Raw genomic sequence first — 12,679 nt, 5'->3', positions numbered from 1 at the left:
AGGCCACAAGTAAAGGAGACTAACAGGGAAGAAGAGAAGGGAGGGGTGACAGAGAGGGGCCTGATGAGGGAGAAAATGAACTAGTTGGCTGGTTTAATATTGCATAATAGTGCTGAGTTTCTCTCTTGTTTGTTTTTAAAGCAGCTTTTGCATCCTCAGTCCAGTGTGGGGGTGCCTCCTCCCCTCCTTTCTCCCTGCTCTCCTCTGCACAGTGTCAGGTCCGGATTGACTAGGCGTGTGGGGGGGGGGCGGGACTTGCACATAAGAGGACTTCTTGACTGGCGAGCCAGGCGTGCACGGTTGTGTTTTTGTGTGTGTACAAGGTGGCAATGATTTCAGAAGGGTTGGTGGAGCTCAGGCAAAGTACATGGTCCTCAGGGTGTCGTGGTGAATCTGAACAGCTTTGGCCAGCGCCTGGGGGTCACGACCGTTGCTCTGACCAGACACATGGCTGCCCTCAGCGCTGCGGAGGGGACGAAGGAGAACACGTGAGGACTGATGACAAACAATAACGGCATGCATGCTGGAAATCATTCTGCAACTAATACAAGACAGCTGCTATGAAACGCCTCAGAGTCCAGGTGAAAAAAAGAAATCCTCACCTGTCGTGCTCTTTGTCCACCAGATGGTAGCGGGCACGGAAGGCCACCAGGTGGGCGTAGTAGGCAGGCGCAGGGATGGAGACTGAGCGGGTACAGCGCACATAGGTGTGGCACAACTGGTAGGTGAGCAGCTGGAACTCGTCAGCGGTGAAACAATTGTCGTCCCACAGAACGTGGTAGTGGGAGGGCCGGCTGGTGCCCTGGAAGAAGAAATTAAATTACCTTTTAGTATGATTGTTATCTAATCCAGATTAAGGGTGAAACACACTATGCTATTCTAACATGAACCAAAAAAACAAAATCTGAAGACATCGGAAAACTATAGCATAAAAAAAAGTGTTTTCAAGTATAAGATGATTACAGAGTCTGATCAAGAACAGAAGCACATCTGATTATTGAGGAGTTAAGAAAAGATTCTTCACAAGTGTTTTTGCAGAGACTTGGAGCTCTAATCCAAACACTTTTAGACTGTCAGGAGAGTGAAAGTTTTACAATATAATGATCTGGAAGAATTAAGGAACCCTGTGTCCCTTCTTCCTTTGCCCAATACTTAAACTGCAATGAGATGATGGCTCCTGGCAAATTATTTTTCCTGTTTCTTTTTTTCAGTTGGATTGGATATCTGGGAAGCATTGAGATCCATGAACTTTTTGTGCAGCTTCTGCCTGGGGCGAGTCTACACTTCCCAGAGAGATCTAACTTCAGATAAACACAAACAGGAAAAAACAAACAAAAAAAGAAGTATTTCCTTTTTCCTCTTGCGGTTGAGTTTAACATCCAAATCTTGTTTACTATCTTTCAATAACAATGCATCGCTCTGTAGAGGCTCTCAGGATTCAGATGTTAAGAGAAAGAGTAGGGCTCAGGTGAAATAAAGCTGAAAAGGGCAAAAGAAGGTAACTCTGACCTGTATTCCAGCGTGACTGCAGAGGTAAAAGTCAAACTCGTAGGGATGTGTGATGTCCGTATCCACGGTAGTACCAGCAGGAATGTTTCCACTGCGTCCAACCTGACAAAAGGAAAGTTAAGGTCAGTTAGTCCCAGCTGATAGCCTTTTACTGTTTGTACCATGTTTCCAGGAGAAAACAACCAGAATAAAAAATAGGGAATGTTTGAAAAGAGCAGCAGAAAATCAGCTTTAAAAGCACTAAATGAGCAGAAAAATCTAATGATGGAAAAAAAGATCTTGCTGATGGACTGACCCAGGCCTGGCTTTACCAAGTGCCTCCCAATCAACCAATTAAAGGCCTAATGCTCCAGAGAGGCTAATGTCCTGTATGGAACTGACTGCTCTGAAAATAAGGTTGTTACCAGCCCAGCCTTACTCTCTGGGCCTTGAGTGCCACTCCAGAGCTCTCGGCCTGCATTGGGTCCTAATGCTTTAATCGAATGTAATTACAGGGGTTAGGAGGGTGAACGGTCCAATCGACAACAAAAGGTAATTAAGAAGAACCATTCTGAGTACTTAACATGCTGGCTTAGAGCATAAAAAAGAATATGGACTAACATATAACAGACTGTACGGACTTTAATGGGAGCCATCACTCTGCTGGACTCAGAAAGTGTGTGTTTATATTTGTGTGCCCGTGGTGTGGACTCACTCTCTCGTTGCGGTCGGCACAGAAGAGGCGTGTGTGGTGGCGTTTTTGCACAACAATGTAGGTGATGCCAGGCTGGTACTCCTTCTCCAGGCTTATACAGGCCTCACGGATGGCCAGCAGCTCATAATACAGCACCTGAAGAAGAAGTTTAGAAATGTTTGGAGAAAAAACATTTTCAGAAACAGCTGAATGGATTTGCAAACACTCTTTTCTTAGTGATAGATTATTTTTCACAATTATTTTTAACATTAAGCTAAAAAGTACTCCATTCAATTTTGCGAAACAACAAGTTAAACTTTGCAATGGGAAAGTTTTAGCAAAACTTTGTGGAAATTTTTTGGGGTAGCTTGAACCAGACAAATTTGCAAAAAAGCAATCCCTCAATTTTCAGCATACTTGTATTAGTTTTTGATGATATATTTTCTGTTGAATGATGTTATTCAAAGTTTAGTTCTGTATTCATAATAACACTGATGTCTTTCTACTTTGGAATGCTGTCCTTTCAACATGTCTTCACCAATAAAAGCCACAAAACTGAAAGAAGACCCCCTTAGACTACCTCCTAGTAAAGTATCTACATCAAAACCCACTAAAACAAAAAAAAAAATCTTTATTCACGACTGACCTGTCTGAACTGGCCTTCTGAAACTCCGTCCCTGTAGAAAATGATCCGGGTCGGCTTGTAGCGGGTTGATTTGTAGAACTGGATGAGCAGCTCCCGCACCATGGAGGCCAAGTCCTGGATGACCTCCTGCCTGGGCCTCTGGACCCGGACAGTGGCACAGTACCTGCTGGGGTGGGCATCCATACTGCCGACCACCTGGAGGAGGGGGAGAAGGGTGGAGGGATTATTAGTTAATGTCCTGGTAAGGGTGCAGGGCAGAGAAAGAAAAAAACAAGAGATCCAACATTCAATATCAGTGAATGTCACATACAGCAGTCTTAAGTCAGGCTTAAGGTCAGTTAGACCTCTGACTGCTTTTAACAGGTCTTGCCCTGAGTTACTTAGTTACTTAGAAATGTTGACACAATACCCAGCCTTAGATCCTTGAGTGGGGCCCTTCTGGTTATTCCAAAGTCAAGGCTCAAATCAAAATTTGCTTTTTCCACCAGGGCTTTGGAACGACCTTCCCAAAGAGATGAGGCTCGCAGAGTCAGTGACATTTTTCACGTCTTTTTTTATAATACTCACTTTTGCTGACCTGCTTCTACGTGATTTCACTCTTGCAATAGAGCTTTTTTTTTTTTTTTAAATCTAATTAATTTGATATCTAATGAGGACCTGAAGAAGAAACTCACTGCTGCGATTGAAGGCTTCTTCCCATCACCAGCAGGTGGGTGTGTAACATCTGCTCCCAGGAAGATCACCGGCTGCTGAAACACTGATGGTCTGTTAATTAAGAAACATAAAACAAATCATTAAACATCTTCAGTTACATGAAAAATTAGACTGTTATTTTTATTGTTTTCTCTTCTGTGCTAATTCAGTTTTTTTACAAGATGTTGTACTTGTTACAGTTACATATTACCAAAAATAAGCATGTCTCACCGTTGATGAGGCACCAGAATGTTGTTGATGCCTCCCAGCTTCACGTTGATCTTGAGGCAGAGGTTAGAGAGGGTCTGAGGTGACGTCTTCACCACGTTCTTTACCTGCACACACTGCGTGGCCATGCCTAAGAGGGTGTCTCCCACACGCTTTACCTCCGCTGTCGGTGTTACCAAAAAAAAGGAGCAAAAATAAATACAGAACATTTGGATTTTTTAAAGTTTTTTAACACTGACCCTGGATAAAAGATTTAGAAATAAGCATTTGGTTTGCTAATCAAGTCATTATCAGAAAGAAGATGATAATTTAGGGTATATGCTACAATGGGAAAAAAATAGCCCAGGAAAGTGAGAAGCAGTTTCTCCAAAGTGCTTCTTTCATTTCATACATTTGTAAAGCAGATCAGGAGAGATTATTTCTCCAGCACTCAGTCCCAGAATAGCATTACAGCTTCCTCACAGTCCAAACCACAGGCACATCTACAGACTCTAATATAATATTCAGTTTGAAGCAGTTTTCTGACCGTAGACGGGAGTCTTTCCTGGCAGAATGACGATGATGAGCTGCAGCCCGGCGTAGGTGTTCTTCAGGTGTCTGAACATAGGCTCCACGCTGTCCGCTCCCTGGGCATATTTACAGAAACATGGCTGGCCCTGGATGGGCATCCCAGCATCCTTTGAGATCTTGCGCAGCTGGTCTGTGAAACTCCTACACATAAGAGAGCAGAAAGACGAGACATTACAAAAGTGAAGTTAGATAGTTGTAGAGATGCAGGCTTGTGAAAGATGTCTGCAACATGCAATGCAACATTTTAACTTTCATTTGTTTTTATTAAACTACGGCTCCAAGTATCTCATTTGAGTGTGTTATTCTAAATATCATTATTTAGTGTGTTATAACTAGGCGCCACCCTGTTGGTTGTGGCTGCCTGTTGTAGTGGCGCTCTCTTCTTGTCCATGTCTTGTAATTTTTTTGTCTCTTTTTCGTCATTTTTGCATTTGGAGTGGACTCTCACCAAACTGGTTTTGTCTTCAGTGATATTTAGCTGTTTTTGCTCCTGTGTTTGTCTGGAGATCCTTCATGTAACCATAGCTGCGTTGTTTACATGTGAAATCAGCTGTAAGCAGCCTGTAGCATGTCAATGCTAACTGGTGCAAGGCCTGATGTTTCCCCACAAGGTGAGGAGAAGGAGGGGAGGACGACGTGAAAACATCGACCTGTCCTTCCATCCATTGTTATTGGATGGAACGTAAGATCTGTCTCCATTAATATGGACGAGCTAGCTGTGCCAACCCAGCAACAGAGGGAATACCAGAAGGCAGAGTAGCATCATGCTATTCACAGACATGGCTAACGGAGCTAACACTGGATACCAATGCCATGTTGGAAGAACTTCACCTGCTGTGAGCAGACAGGATACAGGAGACAGAGACTGAACAGACTGCTGAAGAAGCTTAGTCCTGGACCCTGTGGAGGTGGAGGCTGGCTGAACTGAAGAATGATGGACAAGCTGTCATCATCTATTTTCTTATGGACCTTTTTACACTTTCAATTCACTTTCTTACTTTTGTTTTCTTGATTGCTGCTGTGACTCCTGAATTTCCCCTCGGGGACAAATAAAGTATTTACTATTCTATTCTATTACTTTACGTTTTACCCGAGTCCTAACTGCATGCACAGTGTTTTTGGACTGTTTCAAACATATGGGGCTAAAATAAATGGAAAATAATCATACTTGAGGATTTCTTCCCGACACTGCCTCTGTGTGGCAAAACAGGCAATAGCCCACATCTTGATCTCCACCCCGGTGTGGAACTGCTTCCCTCTCATGTCCCACACCCCGTGGCTGGGCGTGGCTACGGTGCGGTTCTGAAACAACATTGCAGTCTCACCACATGTACTCATGATTACGTGGACAAACACTCACTTTCATACTGTTCATACAAGCTCACGATTAAACAGAAACACAAGGGTTCACAAGCTCATGGTCAAACACACATACACACACACCCTGACTTGCTGAGAACCAACAGTTCATTCATGCTCTTTACCCAGACCAAAATGAATCAACTTGAACTACTAGGCAGAAATTCACTCTATGGAATGGAAACAGGAACATGCATTTGCAGATACAAGAGTGTGATGCACTTTATGAAGCAACATTTTATGCTTGTATCATGCACAAATAGAGCACTTAAGGATGCAAAATTTCTCAGTATCACACACACACACCCTGGTGTACCAAAACAAAGGTGCGTCTCCTCAAAGAAGACAAACAGACAGATGTTAATAGGTGCTGTGGTTCAGTCTCAATTTGTCACATTCTGGCTCAGATTATGTTACGAGACAGTTTCCTGCTGTTATCCTCACTTTGAGCCACATCTCGGAATGCATTTAATCAAAGTTTAGTTCATCTTGATGAAAATTTAACATGGCAGATGAAATGATCCATGGTTTAAATTGTGCAGTTTGAGACTCAACCACAAAAAAAAGACAAAAAGACAGACACCATGAAGACCAAACAGAAGCCAGTGAGTTAGTTCCCCTTAGAGACAGAGTGAGAATACAAGCTAAAGAAGGGGAGAGCGTGTCAGACAAACAGAGAGAATGGGCGTGATTTAAAGGAAGGGTACCATAAAGTGCTCTGTGCTCACCCTGCCGCCGTACTGCAGCATGGGGGCGGGTAGCACTCGCCCCGTCACGTGGGCCATCTCGTCGCGCACTTTGAACTGGAACTCCTGCACAAAAGGGTCGGCCTCGTAGTTGGCACTGCGCACCTGCCGAGGAAGAAGATGAAGAGATTGGTCAGGCTGCGATGATGAGGAACAACACTGTCTTGGATCATTGGTTAAAGGTAAGCTTCCTCAACTTCCTCACTAACTGTTGCTTTTTTGGCTTAAAGGAATATTTCAAATAATTACTTCTGCCAAGGAGGTTCTGTTTTTGAGTTTGTCTGTAAACAACTCAAAAATTAACAAACAGGTCTTGATGAAATTTTCAGGAAATGGTCAAAATGGAATAAGGAAGGAGTGATTACATTTTGGAGGTGATCCGGATCACCGTCTGGATCCAGGATTTTTTTAAAGGATTCTTTATCATTGTGAGATAGGGCCATTTTCACCATATATGTTAAAACTCCACGATAAACGGACAGATTGCTTTGCAAAACAATACAGGACCTGGTCACCATAATTTCTGACAGATGTAAAAGTAGGATTCACATCCTGGAAATATTCTGGATGCTAAGATCCGGAATATGAAATATGTACTGGATCATAATCATTTTCAATACTGTCAGGTAACAAATTATCATACAAACCTGCAACTAACACCAAATTGTAGCAGACAGTCTGCTGAAAGGGAGTATAACATTAAAGTAGGACTTAAGTGTTGCGTGACAACCACAATGTGCTCGGCAGAGGTCTGCAGAGGTTCTGGTTCTTATATTTTAGATTACAGCCAGCAGCTTCTTTAGCTTTGCATAAAAACTGAAAATAGGATGAAATAGGTTCCATGGCTACATCCAAGTCATATCACCAACATTTCAAAGCCTCATTCATCAACAAGCGATAATTTTTTAGCTTTAACATTTGCTGCTGCTTCCAAGCCCTGTTTTAGATTTACTGCTCATTCCCTGAGGGCCACAACTCTAAGCATCTACTACTCCGTGCACTTGTGTTACTTTATACAACTTCTCCTCTATATTAAGAGTTTTTTATGTGTTATTCCATAGGATGCTACGCAGTGCACAGTAAATTTGCGACAAGCCTACAAAGTGTCAGTTCCAACACCTCAAGCCATAATCACTGCAGCCGCATGCAGCAAGGAGCCCAGCTGGCCCGGTATCCAAATTTAATATAGAATTCATTATGTAGTTCTGACAGACACTGCTTATCTGCTTGTTTTGTGCTTTTCTGTCCCTCAACCTTGTTTTTTCCACCCACGCTCGGCTGTCAGTGTGAAGCCACGCTGCATCTAAATGAAAACGCCACCACAGTGTTGTCTACAATAATTTCCTGGAAGCCAGTCCAGTTATTTTTCTCCTGAGTGAGGAGATAAAGAGAGCAGGTTTAATAAGGTAACAACAGGTCCTAAAATGTGCGTAGCTGATCTGATGGTTGCTGGAGAGCCAGGTTTTCCACAAACAATACCAGGCAGCATGTGACGCAGATTCACACACATGTATGCATTAAGGTCATTACTTCCGAGGCTCTTTGTTGACCCTCGGTAGGTTGGTTGGATCTGTATTTTAATTTTCAGATGTGATGCATGAGCCCAGAGATGTGCCTCCTTTAATGATGTACAATAGGAATGTCTGAGAAGTGATTATATAATGGGCAATTTGATCACAGGATGAGCAGCATGGCAACAGAGCATTAGCAAGCCCAGCAACACAAGCATTTCTTAACACCGACTGCTGTCTGTGTATCTAAATTCTTATCAAATGTAAGACTTGGGCAAAGAAACTTATCACTGCTTATTTGTAGGGAGCAGAGCATGAGCAAAGGCTTTGATTTTAAACCATGTTCAGTAGAACGTAAACATGACAACTCAGATGATGCTTCCTCTAAGATACAGCATAAGAAGAAGCTCTACTTGACATGTTTTGGCAAAGAAGCGTATCTACTATGAAAGTAAACAAGTATTTCAAGGCTGAATTTCAAAGAACGCTCCTCAGTGTCATTTTAGTATTAGATCGAGATGTCTACAGTGAGTCGGAAGAGATCCTGACTCAGCAGGTGTCCTGCTTTAAACTCACCAGCCTGCTGATCTCCTCCTGCCTGTCGGGTGCAGAGCGAGCTGTGGCTTTGATCATTGTGGAGGTCTGATTATCCGTCAGCTTCTTGATGCACCTTTGCCCGGCTACAATGTTACACACCTGCAGGGAAAATAAACAACATTTCAGATATTTTTCAGTCAGCAAAAAGCTTTTTATGCCAAAGCTTAAAACGGACATATTCATGTTTGTCATATTTGTACCGTAGTTTGAATTTCAAAAATGAGGAAGAGTAACTCAGTGTCCCCTCACCTCCAGAGGCAGGTAGGTATGCTTTTGCTCCTGGCCCACCTGTAGACAGGGTAAATGTGGATACTTAAGCTGCAGGTTGTACTTCTCCCTGAAGTAGTGGGCTACAGTACGCTCTACAGTCTGACCGTTTTCCAGCTGTAGGGGAAACCTGAGAGGAAGAAAGAATCATTTAAGCATTTTCAAAAACTGGACAGTCTGTGCTGGATCAAACAGCTGCTTCTGTTTAAAAACCTCCCACACAAGCATTAATTTAAGATTTTTTAACACACTTTAAATCGTTAATGTATAAAAATTTGTTAACAAGAGAAAGAATGAGAATGACTAAGACAAAACAATCAGTCCATGAAAAAGTTGAATTGGACATTTCTAACTGAACAGCTGCAGTATCTTTAATAGCCTTGCAAGGAACTTAACTTCTGTTTTATGTAACATATCAAATAGTTACTGACTCAGACCAAGTCACGAAAAACACAACAGTCCAGAGCAGAAAATACCCTCATGATCCTTTTTATGTTGTATTTTTGTTGTTACATGTGTTGGAGGTGTAACTCAACATCTTCATCATGAGTAAACACATTGTTTAGGAAATTAGAATTACCGTCATCAAAGTATTCCCGTTTTAGAACTTATTAGTTAAACTGTAATAAATAAACTTGTAGCTGACTGGTAAATATAACAGCCTACATCATAAATGGACCATCAAACCTCACAGTTTCTATTTTAATCATTTCACACCTTTATTTGTGGTTTTATAAAAGCATATTGCCAAACTGCACATGACTAATATCATCGGCATGCTTGTCGATGAGTCAACCACTATCTGTTTGGTTTGGTGTTAAATTGGTGATCGCATCCTCCATGGTCTGTAACCCGCCCCCATCCCATCCACACACTCCGCCCAGAGTCCCCTGTTCCCCCGCACCCGCCCGCCCCGGAAGCTGACTCACGTTTGATGGCTGGCAGGCCGGCGGGTCACGTTGCAGACGCGGTACTTCCTCCGCATGGTTCCACAGTGCGTCACCTCCACCTTCAAACCTGGTGAATAATACAAAGTGGAGGAGAATTAGGAGAGTGTCTGTGAGTGAATGGCTCTGCGACATGTGCTCTGCCTGCTCCTGCTCGAACTCCCACGCGCACATAATGCACCTTTATTCGTCTCATTTAACTCCTTCACTCACATGCTGCCAGGTACACTTTGCACGGCCGTCATTACCTTTGATTTCTTTGGTGAATTTGACTCGATGTGAGTCTGTGAGAGGGCGAGGCTGCTCGTCGATGTTGTGGATGTCTAGGACTTCACACATGAACTGGATGACTGGCTGGGCTTTGTAGAAGGCGGTGGCAGACACTGTGGGGTAGATCAAGGACAGTTAGATTGTTCTGCTATTGTTTGCTGCAACACAACAGTTGAAGAGTGGTGACGAGCATGTTAACAAGCCTGACAATAAGGAAAAAATTCAAGTTCTTCTTTTTTGTATCACACAAGTTTCAGACTGTCAAGGAAAATAAAAATTATCTAAACAAGTAAGAAGTCCGTATGTCAGTATTTGAGTGATTCTATAATTAGGGGCACATTTCAGGTATACAAAAAAGTGAAAAAAATATGTGTTTTTTTGTTTCATAATCTATTTGATTGCATATGATACACCTGGAATCTACCAAATTTTTAAATTAGCAAGCTCAAGTTCTAATAAATTCTTAAATAAGTAATAATGTAATAATAATAATAAAAAATTTCGGAGCATATTTTTGTCAACCGTGTGTACAGCATTTCTATGCAAGACTACACTCCCTATAAATGTCCCTCATCATTGATATTACAGTTAAGCCAACGTTTAAAAGAATTAAAGCACAAAAATCACATGTTGAATCACATGGTTGACAAAACATGGTAACACAGTTGACGGGACAAACCTGTCTCTACAACATTAAATTTTGTCATGGATAACACAGTTGACATTTTCTTCATTTTTTTTGGCCCTTGTGCTAACTGCTGACCTTAAACATGGCACCACCTGACCTCCATCACCTCATTTCTTTGCATTTTCCTCACGGTTTGGTCTTTTTAACATTTGTAGACCACCAGAAAATGTTGGTAACACAGTTGACGAACAATTAAAGCGCACCGGACAATAATTTTGATGAAATATTGATAAGGAGGAGTTAAAATATGCATCACTTTCTTCACGGTTCCCACCAAAAAGGATGTAACTTCAATTGATTTAAGTCATATGACTTTGAAACAAACAATTGCTTATTTACTGGCCTTTTTTATTGGTAACACAGTTGATGCTGATTTCTCTGACACACACAAAATGAATTATTTTATCCGTATACATCATTAAAATAGTTTCTAAAACACCTTTGTCATATTTTAATGATTATTTTAAACAAAAAACACTGAAAGTAATAATCACAAACATGTACTCTAGGGTTAATTTTGAAGAGCAAACTTGACATTTGCACAAAATCTGCAAATTCCAACATCAAATAAAAGTGAATTATCACCCAAATGACCCGCTGTAAAATCGGTCATTGCTTGAAATTAATACTTAGTAAAATTGAGGAGTATATCCCATGGGCATGAAATGTACCTCCAATTATGGAATCAAACATTTATAAAAATAAAAAAAAAGAAGCAAAACTGCCAATTTTTCATATCTACTTATAACTGCAAAGTAAGCAGTCATCATGGTTAACACTACTAGAATTGCATGACTTTGTTCCAGCAGGCTGTTATTCCCACTAATAAAAAAACATGATTCTAATTTATTTCCTCCCGAGAGGACTTTTTTATGCCTCTGTGTTTATTCTCATGATGTATCTAAATGTTGTGATATCTTCATAAGAAAATGGCATTTCAACAACTTTCTGTATTTATCCCACAAAGCATAAATACTTGATGAACTCTAACACAGATGAGGATTATGTGTTCTTTATGAAGCCGTTGTAAAGGCTAATCACAGAGTACTTGCTACTTTACATTTCGCAGGGTGCATTCAGCCCACCCTGTGAAATGTGATGCATCAGGAGCCCTTGGGTGAACACAGGAAGCAGCACAAAGTCCTCTTTGTTCTGATATGATGCGTTTTCTAAACAAATGGAAAGTCTGAGGCACTGAGATTTTTAAAAACACGATCAGTGACACAGCGGAGCGGGACGACATCAGAGAGAAATTAAAATCGAGACCAGGCATGGTGAAACACAAAGCCAGATCAAAAGCAATCCAAAAATGGACATGAAGGGATGAAGCGGGAGCGTTGTTGAGGAAGTTGTTGACTGAAAATCTGGCTCAGCTGAAGTCTTGTAAGCAAGCTTTCTCTGCCGGCGTGTTTGATGAAAGCACTACTAGCACACATCCTTGAGTGATGCCAGATGAGGTAGATGTTGACGGCATGAGACAAAGAAACACCTCCGTTTTTTTTCTTTGCCATGTACGAGTCTTTCAGCACTGTCAGGATGTGACATCACTCTGGGTTGTTTGGCCCACGCACTGTAGTGCAACTTCGGTGTATCTGAAAGTGATTATGAGTCACTCATGCAAAGTGAAGTTTTAATGCCTCTGATAGCATTTTAATACCTGCAGGTATCTGGTTTATGCACTTCATCACAGTGAGCTTGGGAAGGAATCCTTCATGCACATGTATTTGAATTTGCTCCACATTTTGCTTTGACAACACACAGCACCACACAGAGGAGTAAGAAAACAAATGCTGGTTTGTCTCCAGAGAGCAAACAAGAGACTCGAGGCGACCAGTTGATTTCCAAGAGTGACAGGGCGGGAAAACGAGACAAAAGACAGAGAGAGCAGAGAGGGAAACCTTTCAAATCCAGACGGAGACTTGAAGCACTTGGAGCAAAACAAAAGCTGTCTCAAGGAAATACTCCACACAGCTAC

General features: G+C 41.7%; 1 protein-coding gene across 3 annotated transcripts in view; it reads right to left on the bottom strand.

Moving 5' to 3' along the window:
- Positions 1–325: 325 nt before the first annotated feature.
- Positions 326–12,679, bottom strand: part of ago3a (argonaute RISC catalytic component 3a) — a 32,421-nt gene continuing 20,067 nt past the window's right edge. For 2 of the 3 annotated variants that reach the window (XM_074682725.1, XM_074682726.1), the window contains exons 6-19: positions 9,995–10,129; positions 9,729–9,816; positions 8,782–8,929; positions 8,512–8,631; positions 6,386–6,529; positions 5,488–5,621; positions 4,276–4,460; positions 3,753–3,912; positions 3,503–3,593; positions 2,829–3,023; positions 2,204–2,338; positions 1,510–1,611; positions 603–802; positions 326–463 (exon numbers count right to left, since the gene is read on the bottom strand). In XM_074682725.1, the coding sequence (XP_074538826.1) occupies positions 355–463; positions 603–802; positions 1,510–1,611; positions 2,204–2,338; positions 2,829–3,023; positions 3,503–3,593; positions 3,753–3,912; positions 4,276–4,460; positions 5,488–5,621; positions 6,386–6,529; positions 8,512–8,631; positions 8,782–8,929; positions 9,729–9,816; positions 9,995–10,129 (1,946 nt within the window). In that variant the 3' untranslated portion in view covers positions 326–354. The remainder of the gene's footprint in view (positions 464–602; positions 803–1,509; positions 1,612–2,203; positions 2,339–2,828; positions 3,024–3,502; positions 3,594–3,752; positions 3,913–4,275; positions 4,461–5,487; positions 5,622–6,385; positions 6,530–8,511; positions 8,632–8,781; positions 8,930–9,728; positions 9,817–9,994; positions 10,130–12,679) is intronic. The other variant, XM_074682727.1, reaches the window with a different exon arrangement.

The sequence above is a fragment of the Halichoeres trimaculatus genome, unplaced genomic scaffold, assembly GCF_033239565.1.
Source record: "Halichoeres trimaculatus isolate MK-OKI-2021-1 unplaced genomic scaffold, fHalTri1.1 fHalTri1_scaffold_12, whole genome shotgun sequence".
Classification (NCBI taxonomy): Eukaryota; Metazoa; Chordata; class Actinopteri; order Labriformes; family Labridae; genus Halichoeres; species Halichoeres trimaculatus.
Note: the sequence above shows the minus strand (reverse complement) of the source record. Positions and strands in the feature narration are given on the sequence as shown.